Genomic DNA, 18,906 nt, shown 5'->3' with positions numbered 1-18,906 from the left:
TGTCACTTTGCAGAGCAGCTGCATGGAAGAAATCTTTAATGAAGATCTCTTGCTTGGCCCTTTCTGTTTTGGAGTAAATAAGCTAAGAAAAGCTCAACAGTAGTTCAAGAGATCCAATATTTCCTTCCTTTCTGAGTTTCTGCCTTCCTTCTTCCTGCCTTCCTTTTCCTTTCTTTCTTTTCTAATAATTTCCATTCTAGTCAGTCACAAGCTTCTCTATTCTAAGACACAACCATCATCAGGGGGATTGTGCTGACTTTTGCATAGTCCTTTATGGTTATCTCCTAAGGGTCATGATGATTTCTGGTCTTGTAAAATGTAGAAACATTGATAACACATTTTTCTTTCATAAATTAAGGCATCAGTCTCCAACAGGAATGACAAACTTTTTTTAGCAAAGTATCAGGAAATGAAGAAAACATAATAAAACTTAAGCAGAGAAGCCAAAAACTTGGATTTTACCAGATAAAGTAATATGGTCTTCAAATCTACAGGAGATCAACAGGAACAGCAAAACAATTTCAAAAACAAGCTGAAGAGTTTACCAAAATTTTTTTGGAAGATAGAATCTTTCCACTAAGAAAGAAGGAAATCTAATGCCTGTATGTTTGAGGATATAAAATAGTAATCATGTAGTGAACTGATCCTTGTTCTCAGATTACTGTACCAACCTGCTTTTGCTAGTCTCTGGGTGTGATGTCATTGCAAAGAGGAATATCACCTAAGCAACCCTATAATGCTAAAAAGCTTATAGCTGAACTGTGTAGAAGAAAACAGATGGGGCAGTATCTGGAAATTTTATTTGTCAGATATCGCCCATCTGTTTCTCTCCCTATCTGCATGTTTTGCAGTAATATCCATTTTTAGGAAGGCAATAGAATTGGTTCAATCTCCTGCTTTATTATTATTTTTTAATTTTTATTTTTTATGATTCATTAATGGCTGGCAGGGAAACATAAAACTCACACTGTGGGTTTTAGTGTGATTCAGCCAAATCATTTTCATTTGCATTCCATGAGAGGCAAGTTATACTTCAGGGCAAAATTAGTAGATGTTAACTTTTCTTATTAATTTAATCTAACAATTTTGACAGTTTCTCACATACAACGGACCTCCTAAATAAATGAATGGTACAAAGTATTTTAAAATGCATTCTAAAACTGAAACAATTATGTGTCATTTCAGAGCAAGTTCTAGTTTATTTTTAATGAGTAGCTACTAAAATCAGTAAGTCTTTTTTGGCAGCCATCTGATTCTCTGAAAATAGAGCCACAAAAGGCTTTGAATCAGGTGTATTATTTATGGAGAGTACATAGAGACTTTGGTGGTAAAAATTAATTTTGGACTGAGAAATTCTATTTGTTTTCTGCTTCATATTTTTAGCTAAACATAAGCTAACATAATGTCAGTGACATTGCTCTTCTATTTTCACAGGATCAAAATTAAAACAAATGCCACTTAAAATAGCAGCATAGGCATAAAAGAACTTATTAGAAGTCAAGACCAGAACAAGTAGCACTTCCAAATGGCCCACAGAATTCAATATCAGGCAAGACCATGACTCCTTTCTGTTCCTTATGTGTAAGTACCAATACAGAGATATTAACAGATGAGCATTCAGCTTTTATAAGAGTTAATGATAAATAATGACAGTAAGTGGGTTGGGTATACTAATCAATCTGACTAATTACTGGGGTGGTGAGCAAGGCAAAATGGAGAAGTTGAAACAAAATGAGCTCTATGCTAAAATGAGCTCCATCCTGATGCCATGTGTAGCTCATCAAACTGTAACAACTCTGCTCTTGACTCTAGCTTCCTCACACTGCAGGGACTGCTGTTGCTGTCATGCTCTCTTCACAGTCTTTCTTGCCAAATTATAGTTACCCTCTCTTTATTACTTAGGTCCAGCCCTATCCTATCCTCCCCGTTCTTTTGATTATTTTTCCTTTCTTTCCTCCTTAATTTTACAGGATTGCTTTCTGACCTGCAGATATCTGCATCAGCTTTTAAACTGACAATAATTGGTGACCCTGGCAACAGAGGGCTTCACAAGAACAGTTTTCTATCACTGTTAGATTCGCTCTATTCTTCATGTGTCCTTTGTCTACTTTGATCTTTAATTCTGGTCTCTACTTTGATATTGATTCCTAGTCACATATCTCATTTCTTTATCCCTTGTCTGTCTTTTAACTTGTCTTTTGCCAGCCCCTTCCCTAACAGCTGCTTTGGGCGATCACAAACCTGGCACAAGGACATCCTGGTTCCTCCTGACTTGGGTCCAAATCACAGACCGTGTCTCACCTTGCCTCTAAAATGGGTGAATTCTTTGATTCTTGTGGTTCACATCCTTCAACTCATTCTAAGTGCTGTATTTGTGTCTTCCCTTTGTCCTTTAAAGCTTGTTTTTAATGTTTATTTTCTTTATCCTTTGATTGCAGTCCACTTAAGAACACAGGACAGGGTTGTGCAGGTTATCAAATCCATTCCTCCTGCTTTTTGCAGGCAAGTTTGTCATGGAATTACTTTCATAAATCTGCCAAGGTCTGCTTTTAAATTGATTATTTTTTCCCGTCTGCTCTCCTAACAGGAGCTGTTTCCACACCTTATGATTAGAAACTATCTTCCATTTTCCAGCCTATAATGATCCGTATCTTGCTTACGCTCTTTTCCTTTTACGACAATTGCGTCCATTAACATCCCTGTTACACTTAGAAATGTCTCACATCTTATTTTCCTAGGTTAAACAAATCAAAACTTTCTAATCTGTCTCAGATAAGCTCTCCCTTCCCCAGAGGCCTCTGCTCTGTTTAAGTCTGAATAAATTCTTCTTGAACATGCATGATGTTAATTCCCTGTGATATCCTAGGTGGGATGCAACAGTATTAATTTTCATATCTTCACTGGAAATATTTTCCCTCATGCTAGGCTTTATGTATCCTAGGCTTTACTTGCTTATTTCATAGCTGCATCATTCTGGTGACTCAAAAATGCCTTGTGACTCACTGATTTCCACTCAGGAGTTTGGGGTTATATTCTTTATTCATCATTCTCATATGAAACTGCTACTGATAACCCTTATTGGCATGACCTAGGATCTTACAGCATTTAGGATCTTCTGATTTCTTATGCTTGAATCATTGAGAATAAAAATTGTATAAACTCACAATGTATATCTTTATACATAAATGCAAAAAATCTATGTATATCTTTATACATAAATGCAAAAAATTTACAAAATACGCATTGGTCCCCCCAGTCTTATTTTATCAGCAGAATTAATTTAAAAGTCCCTCTCTTTAATGCAAAGTCATGAAAATATTAAGCCATATTGGTTCCCAGATGAGTCCTTATCTGATTTTACTCACATCCTCCTCTCAGCCCACCAGTTCCATCCTTAATGCCCCTTTAGCCACTGCTTTAGCTGAAAAACAACTTATCTAGGTTGTCATGGCCCTGGGTGCAGCTACAGGCTCTGCTACAGGCTCTGCAGCCTTGTCTCCTCACTCCTATGGGTCTGTCTGCCTGTGCTCAAGGCCACTTCTGACCTGGCATAGCCATGTAACCTTGTGTCAGGCAGTGGTGACAAATTTGATGTAGGAGGAAGCGCTCGGAGAAACTTTGTTGGTTTCTCCCTGCGTTGAAGGAGTGGATGCTGCATTTAAGTTCTAGCCTTGCCCCAGTCCCAGCGTGTTTTACATTGCAGGTACACCTGTGCATCACTTTGCACCTCACTGATCCTAACCCTGATTTGCAGACTTGATCTCAGATCTGTCTCCTGCCTATGAACTTGTGTGGAGACCTGTAATTTTGTTTGATCCTTGTTATTACCCCCAGATCTGCTCCTTCCGCATTCAGAAACTGCAGGAGGACACTGCCCTGCTTACCTCAGAGGTGTCACTTCATCTTCTAGCGTGCTTCTCTTTCTGGAGCAGCCGGCTCTTGCTGCTTCTTGGCATTTTATGGTATGAAATTATTTCCTGTAGTTCAAATGTGAAAAATCATTGAATGAGTCAGCAGGTCTTCCTGGCGTCTCTTGCCTCTTGGTGTCCCCAAAGTATTAAAAGTTTGTATCTCTGGTGCACAGTTAGTCAGTATTGGCTCTGACAGGTGATGAGGTACCTGGGTATGCCAGCAGGGCTGCTAAACTGAAACTAGGCAGAATTCTCACAACAAATCCTCACATTAAAGACTACACAGGCCCAACAGCAGGATAAACTGATTCAAATAAAAGCTCAGGTAAATAATCTGTTTATTTAATATTGGTGTAATACTGACATTTGGGGAAGTAGGGACCCTCCCTACAATGAATCTCTTGATATCAAATTCATGGAGATCACAAGTCATGGAAATATTTTAATCAGATCTGATGAGCCCTTCACACAAAGCAGCAGAGGTTCCTGCCTTCAGGTCTCACTTCCAGTTCCTACAATCTGCTTCTGGAGTATTACCTGAAACTCAACTGCAGCACTGGCAGCTTTTGGAGCCCTGGAAGGAATTTCTCCAGCTGGGGCAGTATGCAACTCATGTTAGTATGGCTCTTATGCAGCAGCTGCCACTACGCTTGATCAAATTCAACCAATAAATGTGTCAAACCTATGTTAATGTAATCAGATCCCTAAGTAAGAAACTGGCACTAAATTCTCCAAGGTACTGACATATACTTGGGTTGGAGTTTATCAGTTGTACATAATTCACTAGATTATTCTTCTTGCACATATACACAATTCCTTGTAGTCAAAATTTTTGCATGAAGGGAATTGCAAAGGGAGAAGCAGCCAGAAGAAAGTAGTGACTCTTACTGCTTGCAGGGAAACACTGAGTAAATAAATATTGATAGTGACAAAACTGTGGATAGAGTTGTAAAGACCATCTCCCTCTCTGTCCTCACAGTTCCCTGATTATCTGTACTTCCACAACAAAGCAAATAGCTGACAAGATGAAAATCACCAAGGTAAACCTTGAACCTGGGTTTCTCAGTAAGAAGTACAGAAGACCACACATACACCATTTTTTGGCAAGAGGATGCGAGTATTTTCCATTGACTCACAAGTGACCAATGGCTGAGCCATACAAGAGCATTCTTGCTGCTGTCCTGTGTCCTGTGCTGGAGGAGCAGTTTCCCAAAGGCCATGGGAGAAATGAGTGTCCAGTAACAGGACTCCCAGCAGCACAGCTCAGGCTGTTCGGGAGAAACCTCAGAAGAGAGGCTTTGTGACAGGCTAAGTGCATCAGAAGAGAAAGAATGAGTCTGCTTGGAGCAGGATGACAGGGAGAGAAACAAATTGGCTGTATGGCTGGATGCATCAGTCTATTATGTGGAAAATTCTGTGTTCCTTGAATGTTGGGTTTGGAATGACAGGCAAATTTACCAATGGAAAATGCTGTGACTTGAGAGCTGGAACAGACACTGCACCAAATGCATGCTTATCCTCACTGTTGGCTACAGCAATGAGCACATAGATACCAAAGTATTTATGTTGGGAAATACATAGAATTGCTTAATCTTGAGGTCAATTAGAAGGGAAGCTCAATTTGAAGTGCAGTGGTACAAGACTTGTGAAGATGACTATTCAAATCACAACTGGGCTGCCAGCACAATCTTGGTTTTATGCTACAGGTATACTGTGAATTGAGCCCAGCTCACTCTTTCTAACAGCCCATGACATCCTTTCTCTGTGTGCTTGCACGCAGGTTGGGAGCCTCTCCGTTCCATAGCGAAACCTAGTTTTTATGGACTTTTTTAAAGCAATTTTTTCCCAGGAGAACTCTGCGATAGTTTTTAATCCACACTTTATTTTAGTGCAAGGTTAATTTTTCCTTTATGCAGTAATATAGATTTTTTCCCTGTCACACCTGGCTGGCACTGACACACCGCTCCCGGACACGGCAGGAAAAATGTGCTTGACTCCGTCGCAAACCTCGTTCCCCAAGTCCCTTCTCAGCAAGCTATTTTTTTCCCCCCCGTCACAGCGCAGGTATTTTTTTCCCTTGTCGGATAACCTGACAAAGACTAATTTAAACGGCGAGCACATTTCCAGGCGGGAACGCTTCCCGGCTCCGGGGAGCGCCCGTCGGGCAGGCACGTGCCGCCCTCCTCGCCTCGTGCCCGCCTGGATCCTGGATCTTGGATCCTGGAGCCGCGCTGCTCCCCCGGCCCGGCGCCGCTCCCGACACGCGGGGCTCGGGGGCTGCTCCCGGGCCGCGCTCCGAGCCCTCACTGCCCCCGGGCCCGTTCTCTGTCCCCGGGCCCGCTCGCTGCCCCCGGGCCCCGGTCGCTGCCCTCCGGCCCCGGTCGCTGCCCTCCGGCCCCGCTCGCTGCCCCTCGGCCCCGCTCGCTGTCCCCCGGCCCCGCTCTCTGTCCCCTGGTCCCGCTCGCTGCTCCGCGGGCCGGCGGCGGGGCGGGGAGGGAGTGTGTGCGGGGGGGCAGGGGTGTGTCCTCCTCTCCCGCTGCCTGCCCGGGGCACCGGGGTCTCCTCTGCTCTCCCGGCGGCTGCGGCTCACTCGGCTGCCCGTCCCGCGGCGGGACGTGTGGGCTGCGCGGCAGCCATGGCTAGGGAAAGTTTGCCGCTGCTCCTGCTGCTGGCGGCGCTCGGCAGCCGAGGCCAGTCGCCGTCGCCGCCGCCGCCGCCGCCGCAAAGAGGTACAGGGGAGCGGGAAGCCCGCGCCTCGCCCGCCCGGCCGGGACCGCGGCGTACGCGGACAGGGAGGCGACCTGGCCGCCAGCTCGGGAGTCCTTGTGGGCACGGGAGGGACGAGGGGACAGGGACCGAGCGTGACAAGTGAGCCCCAGCCCGGCGGGCGGCAGCACCGCTGGTCCCGCGGTGGCCGGGCCGAGGAGGGGCTGCTGCGGGGCTGCTCTGCGGGGCCGGCACATCCCGCCTCCCGCCGCAATCCCCGCTCCCTCACACAGCCGGCTCGGAGCAGCGCAGATGCGCAGCGCGGTGGCTGGGAGCGCAGGGGGAAATCATGGAGGTGAGGGACCGCTGGAGGACGTGACCTGGTCCCCCCAGGCGACAACGAGGTTACGGGCTGATCTGCTGGCATCCCTCCTCCCGCCGGGTTGTCCCCGTCTCTGCTGGCATCTCTGTGCCAGGGGAAGCTTGATAGGCTGTGGTGAAACGCGTGTGGGCTGTCTGAACTGCTTTTAGTTCAGGTGGCAATTTGATGCACTTAGCCCGTCACAAAGCTTTTCTGTTCAAAACTAACCACGACGGGAATGGGAACGGAATCAATTTTATTCTGCATGGGTAGTAAATGTCTTAGACATACCACTATCATGCATTATGCAGTGTTTAGGTGTGTTGACACTATAAGGGTGGGTTTTTTGTTTGCTTTTTCAGTTAGTGTTCTGTGGAAAGATCAAAAGAGGTGTTGTACAGGTATGGGAGAAATAAACTTTAGTCAGTTTCTCAGCTCTCATAGGAAATCCTTAAAACCATTCTTCAGCCCACAATATTCCTTCTGGCGCTTACGTTTCTGCTCTTAACATTTTTAGCCTTGCTGAAATGAATTCACTTAGAAGATACTGTGGGTGTGTCAAAATAAAATAAATAAAAGCCCCTGGATTAACGGCTATCTTTCCTTTGACCCTGATGTCACATAATAGGGTGAACATTATGGATTAGAATTTTTACAGTTTAGGGTTTACTTTGGAAAATGTGATGCACTGACATTTCATAAAAAATGTCTCAAGCAGCTGACTTCTTAATATGAATTTTACTGTGTGAGAATAAATGGCAGTTGATCAAATGTCTGTGTGGATAAAAACTCATCCAGAATTAGACTGTGTTTAGATGATGGCTTATTGGTAAACATTGAAGATTGGGATTTTAAAAGTAGAGCATTTAAAATACAGTACAAAATGCATTTTCTTCTTGCTTATTTCTTCCTTTATTTTTTTTTCCTTATTAATTCTTTTTGGCTAATACTGATGTGGCATTTCTTTTAGTATTCTCTCTCTCACAGACACACGCATACACAAAGAGACACTTTTAGAGAATGTCCTTTTGTTTATGCAGTATCAGGGTTTCCTTTAACTTCAACAGTGAAGGGATATGTTAATAATTTCCCTTTTAAATTGGAAGTGGGTGTGTTTGGTGTTCATCTGCTGCATCACTTATAAGCGAGTTCTGATAATTCCATGAAGAATCCTAGGACTTTTAATTAAATGTTAATGTGGTGATGGGACCTTCTAATCTTAACAGTTGAATTCAAGTCCTGGCCTGCCAAATTTTTATGCCATTTACTGTCTTCTAAATTTCTTTTTAAGATCTGTTGCAGCTGCTAGGAGGTGCTAGCACTATGTAGATGTCACTGTGTTGCCCACTACAGACAAATAGCAATGAACTCCTCTGTAATGCAAAAAGTTAGGAAAGTCTGACTTCACTGAAGTCCAGAGGGATTTTTAACATGTACAAGAATGTTACTGCACCTGTGCTTTGTATCTTTAGACTTACAACTTTTGTTTTTTGACTTAAATGTTATTTGCTAATAACCATAGTGTTGGATGCTTACTAATTGTTAGCACCAGTTGGATGTCTGTGGACCAAATTATGTAACAGAACTGCAACGCTTTGAAAAACAGTACTTGAGACATCACAATGAATTCCCATGTTGTTTTATAGAACAGAACAGTTCAAGAACATTTTGCACCTCAAAGATGGGAACAGTCTGTATTTCTTTTTTGTTTCTGTACTTGTGGTTAATTTTTTTTTTCTTTTTAAATTGTTAGAAGACTTACTGTGGTCAGAAACCTGGAATTAATTTCAAGCTGGTTTTTGTTGTTGTTGGGGCTTTTTTTTTTAGCTATGCACATTATCTGTTCTTTTGTTTTTTGAACACTAAATAGTCATGCAGAATTTCTGTCATGGTTTAACCCCAGCCAATGACCAAATACCACACAGCCTCTTACTCACTCCTTCAACTTCTTCCAGTCCCAGCAGGACTGGGGAGAAAATCAGATCAGTAAAAGCTGGAAAACTCATGTATTGACATAAAGGCAGTTTAGTAGGTAAAATAGAAACTCTGCAGGCAAACAAAACAAACCAAGGATTTAATTCCCTGCTTCCCATGGGCAGGCAGGTGTTCAGCCATCCCCAAGAGAGCAGGGTCTCGTCACACATAACAGTTACTTGGGAAGACAAACACCATCATTCCAAATATCTCATGCTTCTTCCTCTCACTTTATATACTGAGCATGATGCCATATGGTATGGAAAATCGTTTTGGTCATTTGGGGTCATCTGTGCCAGCTGTGTCTCCTCCCAGTTTCCTCTGCACCTCTGGCCTCCTCACGAGTGTGGCAGTACAAAAAGCAGAAAAAGCCTTGGCTCTGTGTAGGGCCTGCTAAGCAATAACAAAAACAATTCTGTATTATCATCACTGAGTTCAACACAAATCTAAAACACAGACCCATGTGAGCCACTGTGAAGAAAATAAACTCTACCCAAGCTGAAACCAGTGCAATTTCTCAGAAAATGGAAGAATCAGAACCAGAAAGGCATGTGCATTCTTCAACAGTGGTTCTTAAAGATGTGCATAACTTGCAGTTAAGGTAAACTGACCAAAGTGCTGTGCAATGTTCCTTTGGATCTTGAACCTTAGTTCATCCTATTCAGTGTGGAATGGGAGAGAACCAAAATAGTAGTAATTTAATAGGTAATGTAAAATTTCTTTTGGTCTTGAATTCATGCATTTTGTAAAAGGATCTCAATATCTGTTATGAGAGGGAGCGGAAGCTATGTGTCTGTGAAAGGTGTGAATAGAAGGGACAGGGCTAAGGAACATACACTGCACAGTAACTTGATCTGTAATGTCAGCTGCTGACATCAGTGGAGATAATTCATGGAGTACAGGTGCTTTTAGCATGTGTGGAAGGAAGTGTAAGTTGACTCCAAGTGGTGATGTATATAGGATGCTTATAAAGTCAGAGTGAGATTTCTCCCTCGAAAGAGAAATGAGGGGTGAACATCAGCAGGATGTGACTAGTGCCCGTCTGTTAGGCAGTGGATGGTGTCAGGCAGGTCAATATTTTTAAATCTCTCTGTAGGTGTACATTTAAAACCAAGTTTCTGGAGAGTTTAGTTCAAAACTGTGTTCTCTGTGTTATGTCATTGTAACTAGGACTTAAAAGATTCCTTCCCTCTGTGTATATTGGACGCTATGCTCTGAAAAGTCAAGAGACAAGGCTAATAGGACATAAATTTAGTGTTTCAGATCCTAAGAATGAAGAAAGTGTGTAGACTTAGGTTCTCTCTTTCCTGAGACAAAAAAAAAACCCCAGATGCTTTGCTTATGTAATCTGTAAAAGCAAAGTCAAGTTTCCTCTTTCTTTATAGGGATTTCTTTACAGTAAGGTCAATTTCAAAACTCACCAACGCCACCCAGCTCTAATCTTGTAATGGAGAGCATTTCCATCATGGCTGATGGCCTTTAAACATCCAAAGCATTGTGCTGGCTGTATTTGGAGAACTGAGCTTGTAAGAGATTTAGTTGATAAATTTGCATTCTGAGAAAAGGTTTAAATGATTGTTTATCAGCTTGTTCTCACCTAAATAAATTTTGAAACTCTTACCCAATATCAGCAAATATAAAAACAATGCAAGTCTTTAAGATATGATCACTGAAAATCAATGGCTGTTTAAGAGAAAGAGTCCCCAAAGTACTTTATCTTCTGCAAGAAGAAGAGTAGAATTTAGCCATTATCTAACCCATGCAGCCCTTGTAAGTCAACATATGTAGAACTCTGGCTACAAAAATATGAAGGAGAGTGCATCCGTTGTGGAGGGCTGGCATAATAGAATGCATAAAATTCTGTGTAAGTTTTTTGTTTTAAAGGACTTACTTAGTCTAGCTTCAGGATTTTATAACAGGTAACAAGCCTTTTTCACTGAAGGTGTACTGCAGCATAGTACATTCTGTATGTTCCCTTTTCACAGTCTGTATGCTGTTTAATGTTTTGGCAGATTTTTTTTTTTGTGATCTGGAAATTATGATTTCTTTTCCTTTTTATTTTTTATTTATTTAAATGTATGTGTACAAGATCACAATCAGTTCTAGCAACTCTTTTAGCAGTATTCACTGCTGTCTGATCAGTTATTCAGACATTAACTAGCTCCAAAATGCTGCTCTCAAATATATGTTGTAATTGCTTTTACCTTTTTACTTCAAAGCTGTTGTCCATATCACTTTCTTATAGTTTAATAACTGGCTGAGAAAGTGAAAGCAGAGGGAATTAATATGTGTTTAAGGTTTAGAATGTGAGAAGTAGTAAAGGGCCAGCCTAAGGTGTTAGAAATAGAATTGCCCAGACTGACTGGAGACATGAGTTTTTTGTGTACATGCTTTAACTAGAAATAACCACGAATGAGGTAGGTCTTGTTCAAGAATGTGTGAATTTCTCCAAGCAACAAATAAGAACATAAGATGGTAAGACACACTTTATATTTAACCTTCTTAGTATTAATTTTTCCTCCCAAGTTTTTTACATAAGTCATTCTTATTAGGCTTGAAATGCTAAAGTCAGAACAGTGGTTCTTTAACCTGTTCCAAAAATCCGCTTTAAAATAATACAGCAAACAATCATTTTTAATTAATTCAGGCTGGAGGAAGGAATCCACCCACACATGTTCTGATTTCTTATCCAGCTACTTGGACTGACAGTTTTTTGAGATTATAGTACTTTGGAATAAGAGGCAGCATGAATTCCTTTTGCAGGGTGGATTTTCCTTTTCCTTTTCCTTTTCCTTTTCCTTTTCCTTTTCCTTTTCCTTTTCCTTTTCCTTTTCCTTTTCCTTTTCCTTTTCCTTTTCCTTTTCCTTTTCCTTTTCCTTTTCCTTTTCCTTTTCCTTTCTCTTTCCCTTTTCCTTCTTCCTTCCCCTTTCCCTTTTCTTTTTCTTTTTTTTTTCTGTTTTTCTTTTTTTCCTTTTCCTTTCCTTTATTTTCTTCCTCCCACCCCCAAAGTTCAGACTCCTCATATTTACAGGTCAGGAATGGTGGTGATGCCTCGTGGACACAAATACATGCAAATGTGAACAAGAGTGCATACCTAATATCTCCTTTATTTACCAAATTTTTTTCATAGATAATAATTCCTTAATTACTGGATATTTTTGTCCTAACCAGGAGTTCTGTCTAGAATGTGTGAGCTCATATGTCACACACTAGCAGCAACCCAGGCCACACTAGCAATCATACAGACCAAATCTTGCTTGCAAATGTAAAATACAGACCAAAATGTTATGTTTGTTAAACTTTATATTGATTCCATCCATGTGTTTGAAATAGGAAAGGGAATTCCTTGTGTTTGCCAATAAAGCTCTTTCATGAGCTGGCTCTTGCTGATGACTACATGTTATTTATTCCCTTTTACCAGCTACTGTAGTTGATAGCCAATTCCTAGTTTCTGTTTTTCTGCAGTTTTCATGTTTTCTTCAATCCAAAACATGTAGATAAGAGAGGTTCTGAAGAAAATTGTATTTTGCACCACTTCTGTACTGTGGGTAAGGTTGAGATTAGACTTTTTTATGGTTTATTTTTATTAGAAAAATTATAAGATTTCCAGAAAAAGTAACTTGGGTTTGTGTGATTTTTGTACCAACAAATAACAAAGATCACTCAGGGTTCTTGCAACACTCAAAACAAGTAATTGTTACTCCTCACTTTTTTTTTCAGCAGTTCAGTCTCCATTAGTTGCACCTTAGCATCACTAGGATTTTCATAGGACTCTTGCACCCTGCCAGATTCCTCTAGCAGACATTGTCTTTGAGTCAGACCTTGTAATAACATTAGACTGTAAAGCAGCTGTAGCAGCATTATGCCAGGGAACTCTTGTGAAAGCTCAGGAAGAATAATGAACATTCCTGCAGAGTGGATTATCCAAATACCATTACAATGCCTTGTTCTGTCCCAACTGACGTGTATGTACTGCTGTCATGATTCATGGACTTAAGATGTAATAAAAAGGAAATTATCTAAAAGTGAACAAAATATTATATAAAATTTATTTTTATAGCTATAGCAATTGCTTTTAGTGGCAAATTACTATATCTTCTCATTGTTCACCTACCCCAGTAAGTGGGCGTGTTCTTCAAGGTCAATTAGAAAGAATTAGAAGAATGCCTCTAAACATACTGTAATGTATTTCCCACTGCTACAGGAAAATGAGGCAATGCTGGGGATTGGCAATCAGGAGTTTGGAGGTGCAAGAAAAAGAAATCAGAACCCCTGTTTCTCTGCACACTTCCGGTGATAGTAAGAGTTTATTTAGGATTTAATTTGGTTTTCTACGTACACACCTGCTTCTTAGATGAACCCTGAGAGTTTTTGATGCCACTTTCACTCAGGCTATCTTTAGCTTTTGATGGGAGATGCTGAATGTGGCAGTTTATTACTGTCTTTATACTAACTGGTCAACAGCCTGTAATCCTGTTCCACAGAAGCGTCTGGGTAATCGCTACTGTAAAGGACTGTATTATGTATTAACTTTCCTGGCATTTATCCTGCACAGGGAATGCAGAACTACTGCTATACATTTTCTGCTGAATAACTTTTAGACTGGGAGAAGGAACAAATAGCATAATTTTTACATATCACTGTGTTTTTAAATATGTATGATAAAATACTGTGTGGCAGTGATAACTACTTTGTGCATTTTCTGAGCACTTCTGCAATGGTGATAATGTGAGTAGTTTGGATTCCTCTGAAAGCCACAAAGCTCTACAGAACAAGAAGAAATCCATGCCTTTCAAAGAGGACAAAGTGACATGGCAAAAAAAGCCAGGACTTTTGAATCTGGTACGTGGAACCACCAGGAATGGAACAAGTATGTTTGTGCAAATCCCAGAGCTGGTGATTGGGATGTCGTGCACTTGCACATCTAATTTGACTGTGTGAATTATGCATAAATTTTTGTCATGTCATCAAAAAGATTGCAGACCACCACAAGTACATTTTTTAGGTTTAACTTTAAGCCATCATTAACACTGCTGAATTAGTTAATTTTACCAGAAAAAAAGCTATTCTTGATACTATTTCATCCCTGTGTATCACTGTTTTAGTGGCAACACCCCAGTTGTGAATATAGGGATTCCCGCATGTAGTTCATGGCATAAACCAGAGTGTATTTCTCATTGATTTTTGATTTTGGTACAATTGGAGATTATTTTATATTAGTAATTCCTTCTTAAAGATGATTGAGTCCTCACGCAAAAAGGTTTTCTTTAACATGGGAAAAACACCCACACATTTAATTGAAAAATATACTTGTGATATGCACACTGAATTATTCTCTTAAGTACAATGTCTTTCTACAGCTGGATGCAGCCTTCTAAATTAGTTCCATTGTATTAAGGTTGTGTGTTGTGTGGAATTAGGGTCTGTAAGTGTCACTTTTGGTATGCTTATGTAGTAAATATGAGAAATATTTTCTAAATTCAGAGTAAGTGGGAAGCCTTTACATGCATGCCCTATAATCATTGATTATGCATGCAGCTTCAGCTTCTTCGCCCCACTGGAGCTTTGACATAGAGAGTAAGATGGTAACTTGCCAGAAAAATTAATAGTTAAATGCTTAAATAGTATCTACTTCATAGCTTGCTAACTGGAGGAGAAAAAGTACTGAATCTGCCTGCCATATTGGTAGGAGTTATTTAAAAGTGACTTTGAAGCTCATAGTTTAATTAGTGAAAGAACTTCAGTGGCATATGAAAGTGATGGGGAAAGAAACAATAACCATAATCATCATCATGTGCATCAAGAGGTTGAGTCAGTTCTTGGTGAAATGAGACACTGTCTCACAAGAATAAAGTGAAACTCAAGCTGTTAGACTGAGTCATTTGTCTGTTCATTGAGGATAAGCATTTTCCTTTGGTCAGGGTTAGTACACTCATGCTTTCAAATTTGGCTGTATTTCTTAGAGAATAATATCTAAAGGAATCAATGTATGCACCTCATTCTAATGTCTGCGTTCTTCATGACACTCACACGTCTGAAGGCTCTCTGTACAGTACTTTGCTTCCACTTGCAGTATATATTTGTACCAAAAGATCTATTTAAAACTTCTCTTATTTTTGTGTGGCTCCTTGTTCTGCCGGTATGCTTTTGGCCTGCACCTCATTGAAGCCCCATAATGTCACTCAAAATAATAATATTGCATTTGTGCCACTAGTAAGAGACAGATCAGTACTTGGTTTAGTATTTTACTTTGGACAGAGTGCAAAACTGTGTTTATAGTTTTTGCAAAGTGTTTCTGTTTTTCATTATCTATAAAATCTGGGCTTTATTTTAGTAATTTGTGACTTTCATTTGAACGCATAGCTTACAGATACATGTGAGATTACAGAAACATATATAGCTTGTTGGTGCTCGTTTTAGAAAACATTGAGGAACACAATGTACTTTTTGAGGGTAAAAATTTGTGAGGCAAGACTATTTATGCCTGTCTGTAAGAAGAAAAATAAAAAATAATTAGATATTCAATGAGATTACTGCTAAGAAATGAAGCTTTTTGCTTCAGGAATTAACCTTTACTGACATGAAACCTTGTCTTTATATTTCAGGCTCATTGGGACTAAGGTAAAAGTGCCATACAGGCAGAGGTTGTAGGATGCTGGATAACATGTATAAAATAGTTGATGAGAAAAATTGTGTTGATGAGCAAACTAATGAAAGGTACCCAGTAATTTCTGATTGTGTTTAGCATTATAGAAAACATAGATAATATCCTTGGGGTTTTGATTAAACAGCAGATACAAGAGGATAGAAAAGCTGATTTATGAAGTTATCAGCTCCGGGTATAGAATTTGTTGGTAGCATGAAAATGGTTGTGAGATCAGCTTTGAGACAAATTAAAGCTGAGGAGTGCTTTCAGCTCAACAGCTCTAGGAGAAATAGGTATTTGAATTCAAGGCTGAGGGAAGGTTGTAAAGAATTTGGTGTGAAAATACTGATAAAGTAATGGCATTATACAACTGATTGTTGAACAGGTTATATTAACAGCCTCATTAGAGGAGAAATAGAGGCAGCAAATATGATGTTCATATTTAAAAAGGCCTCCCATGGTAAACTTGTAACTGTAGAGTAAGAACTGAATACATTTGTAGACATATTAAAGTATTGAATTAGTAAAGACATGGATAAATGTGTTTTGTTGGCAAGATCCAGAGTGTTTTTTAATATTATATGGAGAAAAAAACTGTCAAGGAATGTGATTAGACATATTAATACGGGCTATAATAGTAAACCTGGGTTTTCAAAAGAACAGTTGAGAATATGTCTGAGTATCATAAACTATGATTTCATAGAGAAAAAGGAAAAAACTCAGTTTATGGAAAAATTCATAAAGATTTTGACAAGCTGTATGTCTGGGTTGGAATTAGTCTTATATTGAATTGATAGATGTGAACATTAGTTACATTGGAAGCTATTCAGTAATTTTTTGTCATTCTTATAGTGGTCTTCTTCACTTAACCTGAGAAAATGCATCATTCAGCTAAACAGGATTCAGTTAGTTTCTTACAACTCAGTTATTAAAGATCCAGTAAGTAGCAAGTGTCCTGCCTTATCTAAGCTACTATGACTGATCAGGAATTCCAGTACTACACACAATCATTTATAGACCATCAATTTTCATGTTTATCTCACCATCTCTGTGGAAAATTGGGTAATTTGTAGGCAATCTTCTTAAAAAATGATGAAATGTGTTGTTGCTTGAATGTAGACTGTGCTTTATTCATCCACCTCACTTATGTCTGTTTGTGAAACAAACCTGTTTCCCATTTCTCATGCAAGAAATTCTCAGTCTCACTTTTCCTTAAATTTATTTGTAAATATTTTCATGGAAATACTTATTCCTGGAAACATTAAGAAGCACAGCACAGAAAGTGTCACTGAACAGGCAGCTTGAATAAGTTAGGAAAAGTAAGATCTAAATAGATTTATAGTTTATATAAATATAGGTTTGTATGAGTTGCTGCAAAGTGAAAATAACTCCTGTTTAACACGCATAATGTGGCTTTCAACTACTGCCTCTCTTCCTCTGCTGCAACAATCACAGAATGACTTGGATTGGAAGGGACTTTTAAGATCATCTTGTTCCAATGCCTCTGCCAGAGGCAGGGACACTGGACCAGGTTTCTCAGTGCCCCATCCAGACTGGATTTGAACACAGACAGGGATGTGCTGCCTCCACAACTTCTCTGGGCAGCCTGTGCAGTGTCTCACTATCCTCACAGTAACGAAGTTTATCTAAATCAAATTTCTCCCCTTTGTGTGAACCCATTACTCCTTGTCCTGTCACTACACTCCCTGATGTAGAGTCCATCCCTGGCTTCCCTGTAGGTCCCTTTCAGATCCTGGAAGGTTTCTATGAGATCTTCACGAAAGCTTCTCTGTTCTAGGCTGACTGAGCAGTGTGTTCCTAAGATAACCTGACAGACCCACAGGTTAAAATGTGCCTATAGGAGCCTTCATACTACTCAGGTGCAGTGTGACTTCACACAAGGTCCATAAAAGGTGAGCACTCTCTTAAGTTACTCATGTCCAGTAGAGTACTCTTGCCCTTTTAATTTCTGGGAATTAAAAGGAAATTTAGGTGAAAGGTATGAAAACAAATACTTCCAATTATCTGAAAATCCATTGATGAATGAATCCATTAATTGGCCTAAGTATCTTTGTAATACATCATTTAGTTTCAAAGTGAGTCAACGTTATTAAGACAATCTAGAATGAGATTAAATTAGTTTCTTCAATCAGTTTAATAAACTCAAGTAATTATTAAATTTTGTATTAAAAAGCCACTATATTCTGCATAGCAGACCTGTAAATCACTTCTGAAATTAGTTTAAAAATGTAGGATCTGTCTACAGCGTGACAGTTCCTCTACAATTATTTTCTGGAAGTGAAACTGAATTTATGTATTCCCTGTTAAACCAAATCCACAGAGAGTCCAATGAAACAATTTTCTCTCAATCACTACTTGGTTTTCCTTTATTGCTGTTGGTTGAAATAATATAAGTAAAATTGTGTGATTTCAGAGGAAAGTTAGGTTTGTTTGAAATTACAGTGAAATTCTTACTGGCTTTCTCTTGGCAAGAATTCAACTCCAAGTCACTATGGAAGAAGTATACTACACAGAACATAACATTTTGTTCTGTCTTGCTGTTCTGCTGAACGTATTTGTGTGCAAGCCATTTATTTCTACAATGTCTGGAAGAACAAGAGGGGCCAGAGGGTCCCAGGGGTGTCAGAATGTATTGTTAAACTGAAGCATTAGCTGTAGTTGAAAACTAGGGAGTGAGTGGCTACACAGAGCTATTAAGAAGCATTTAGTGTTGTTTCCTGTTTAAATGAGGCTGTGTTTTTCTCTTTGTATCAGATCCTTTGACTCTACAGCAATACCTTAACAGTAAACCAAAACTTTAAGATAGACTAATCCTGGAAATGGTATGTTCTTTAAAATTACTTATACAGATCCATAGTAGTCTCTTTTGTTAGGAATTAAACTTATCTGTGTCGAATTTGAGATGTTTTCACTGTATCAGCTGGGCTGAAGAAACAGCTGTTCTAAGTCTGTGAGGATCAAAATATTGACATGTCATCATATGGTACTTCTGGAATCCCACTGTTCTGTTTCATAAACATTAATCACTCCTACATATGCACTTATGAGTGTCTCTATGTTTTATGAAAAACCTGACGAGGAGTAATGCCAAACAGTAATATAATTCTTTATGTACAAATAATTCTTGTAATTTTTACCAGTGCTTAGAAACTTCAGCAAAGGATTCAGCCTTTATTGGATAAAGTGTCTTAAGAAGTAAGCTCAAGGTTTTAAAGGCTTATTCTAAAAGAATTCTGATTAATTTTTATTAGCAGAGCTAATTGTATCTGACACCTTATTAGATTTTA

General features: G+C 39.6%; 1 protein-coding gene across 1 annotated transcript in view; it reads left to right on the top strand.

The window, feature by feature from the left end:
* The first annotated feature begins 6,461 nt into the window (after positions 1-6,461).
* The window catches only part of LAMA2 (laminin subunit alpha 2), a 335,919-nt gene continuing 323,474 nt past the window's right edge, over positions 6,462-18,906 (top strand). The window contains exon 1 of the mRNA XM_058802519.1: positions 6,462-6,640. Within this exon, the coding sequence (XP_058658502.1) occupies positions 6,547-6,640 (94 nt within the window). The 5' untranslated portion in view covers positions 6,462-6,546. The remainder of the gene's footprint in view (positions 6,641-18,906) is intronic.

The sequence above is a fragment of the Ammospiza caudacuta genome, chromosome 3 (genome assembly GCF_027887145.1).
Source record: "Ammospiza caudacuta isolate bAmmCau1 chromosome 3, bAmmCau1.pri, whole genome shotgun sequence".
Taxonomy (NCBI): Eukaryota; Metazoa; Chordata; class Aves; order Passeriformes; family Passerellidae; genus Ammospiza; species Ammospiza caudacuta.
This window is presented reverse-complemented; position numbering and strand designations above follow the sequence as displayed.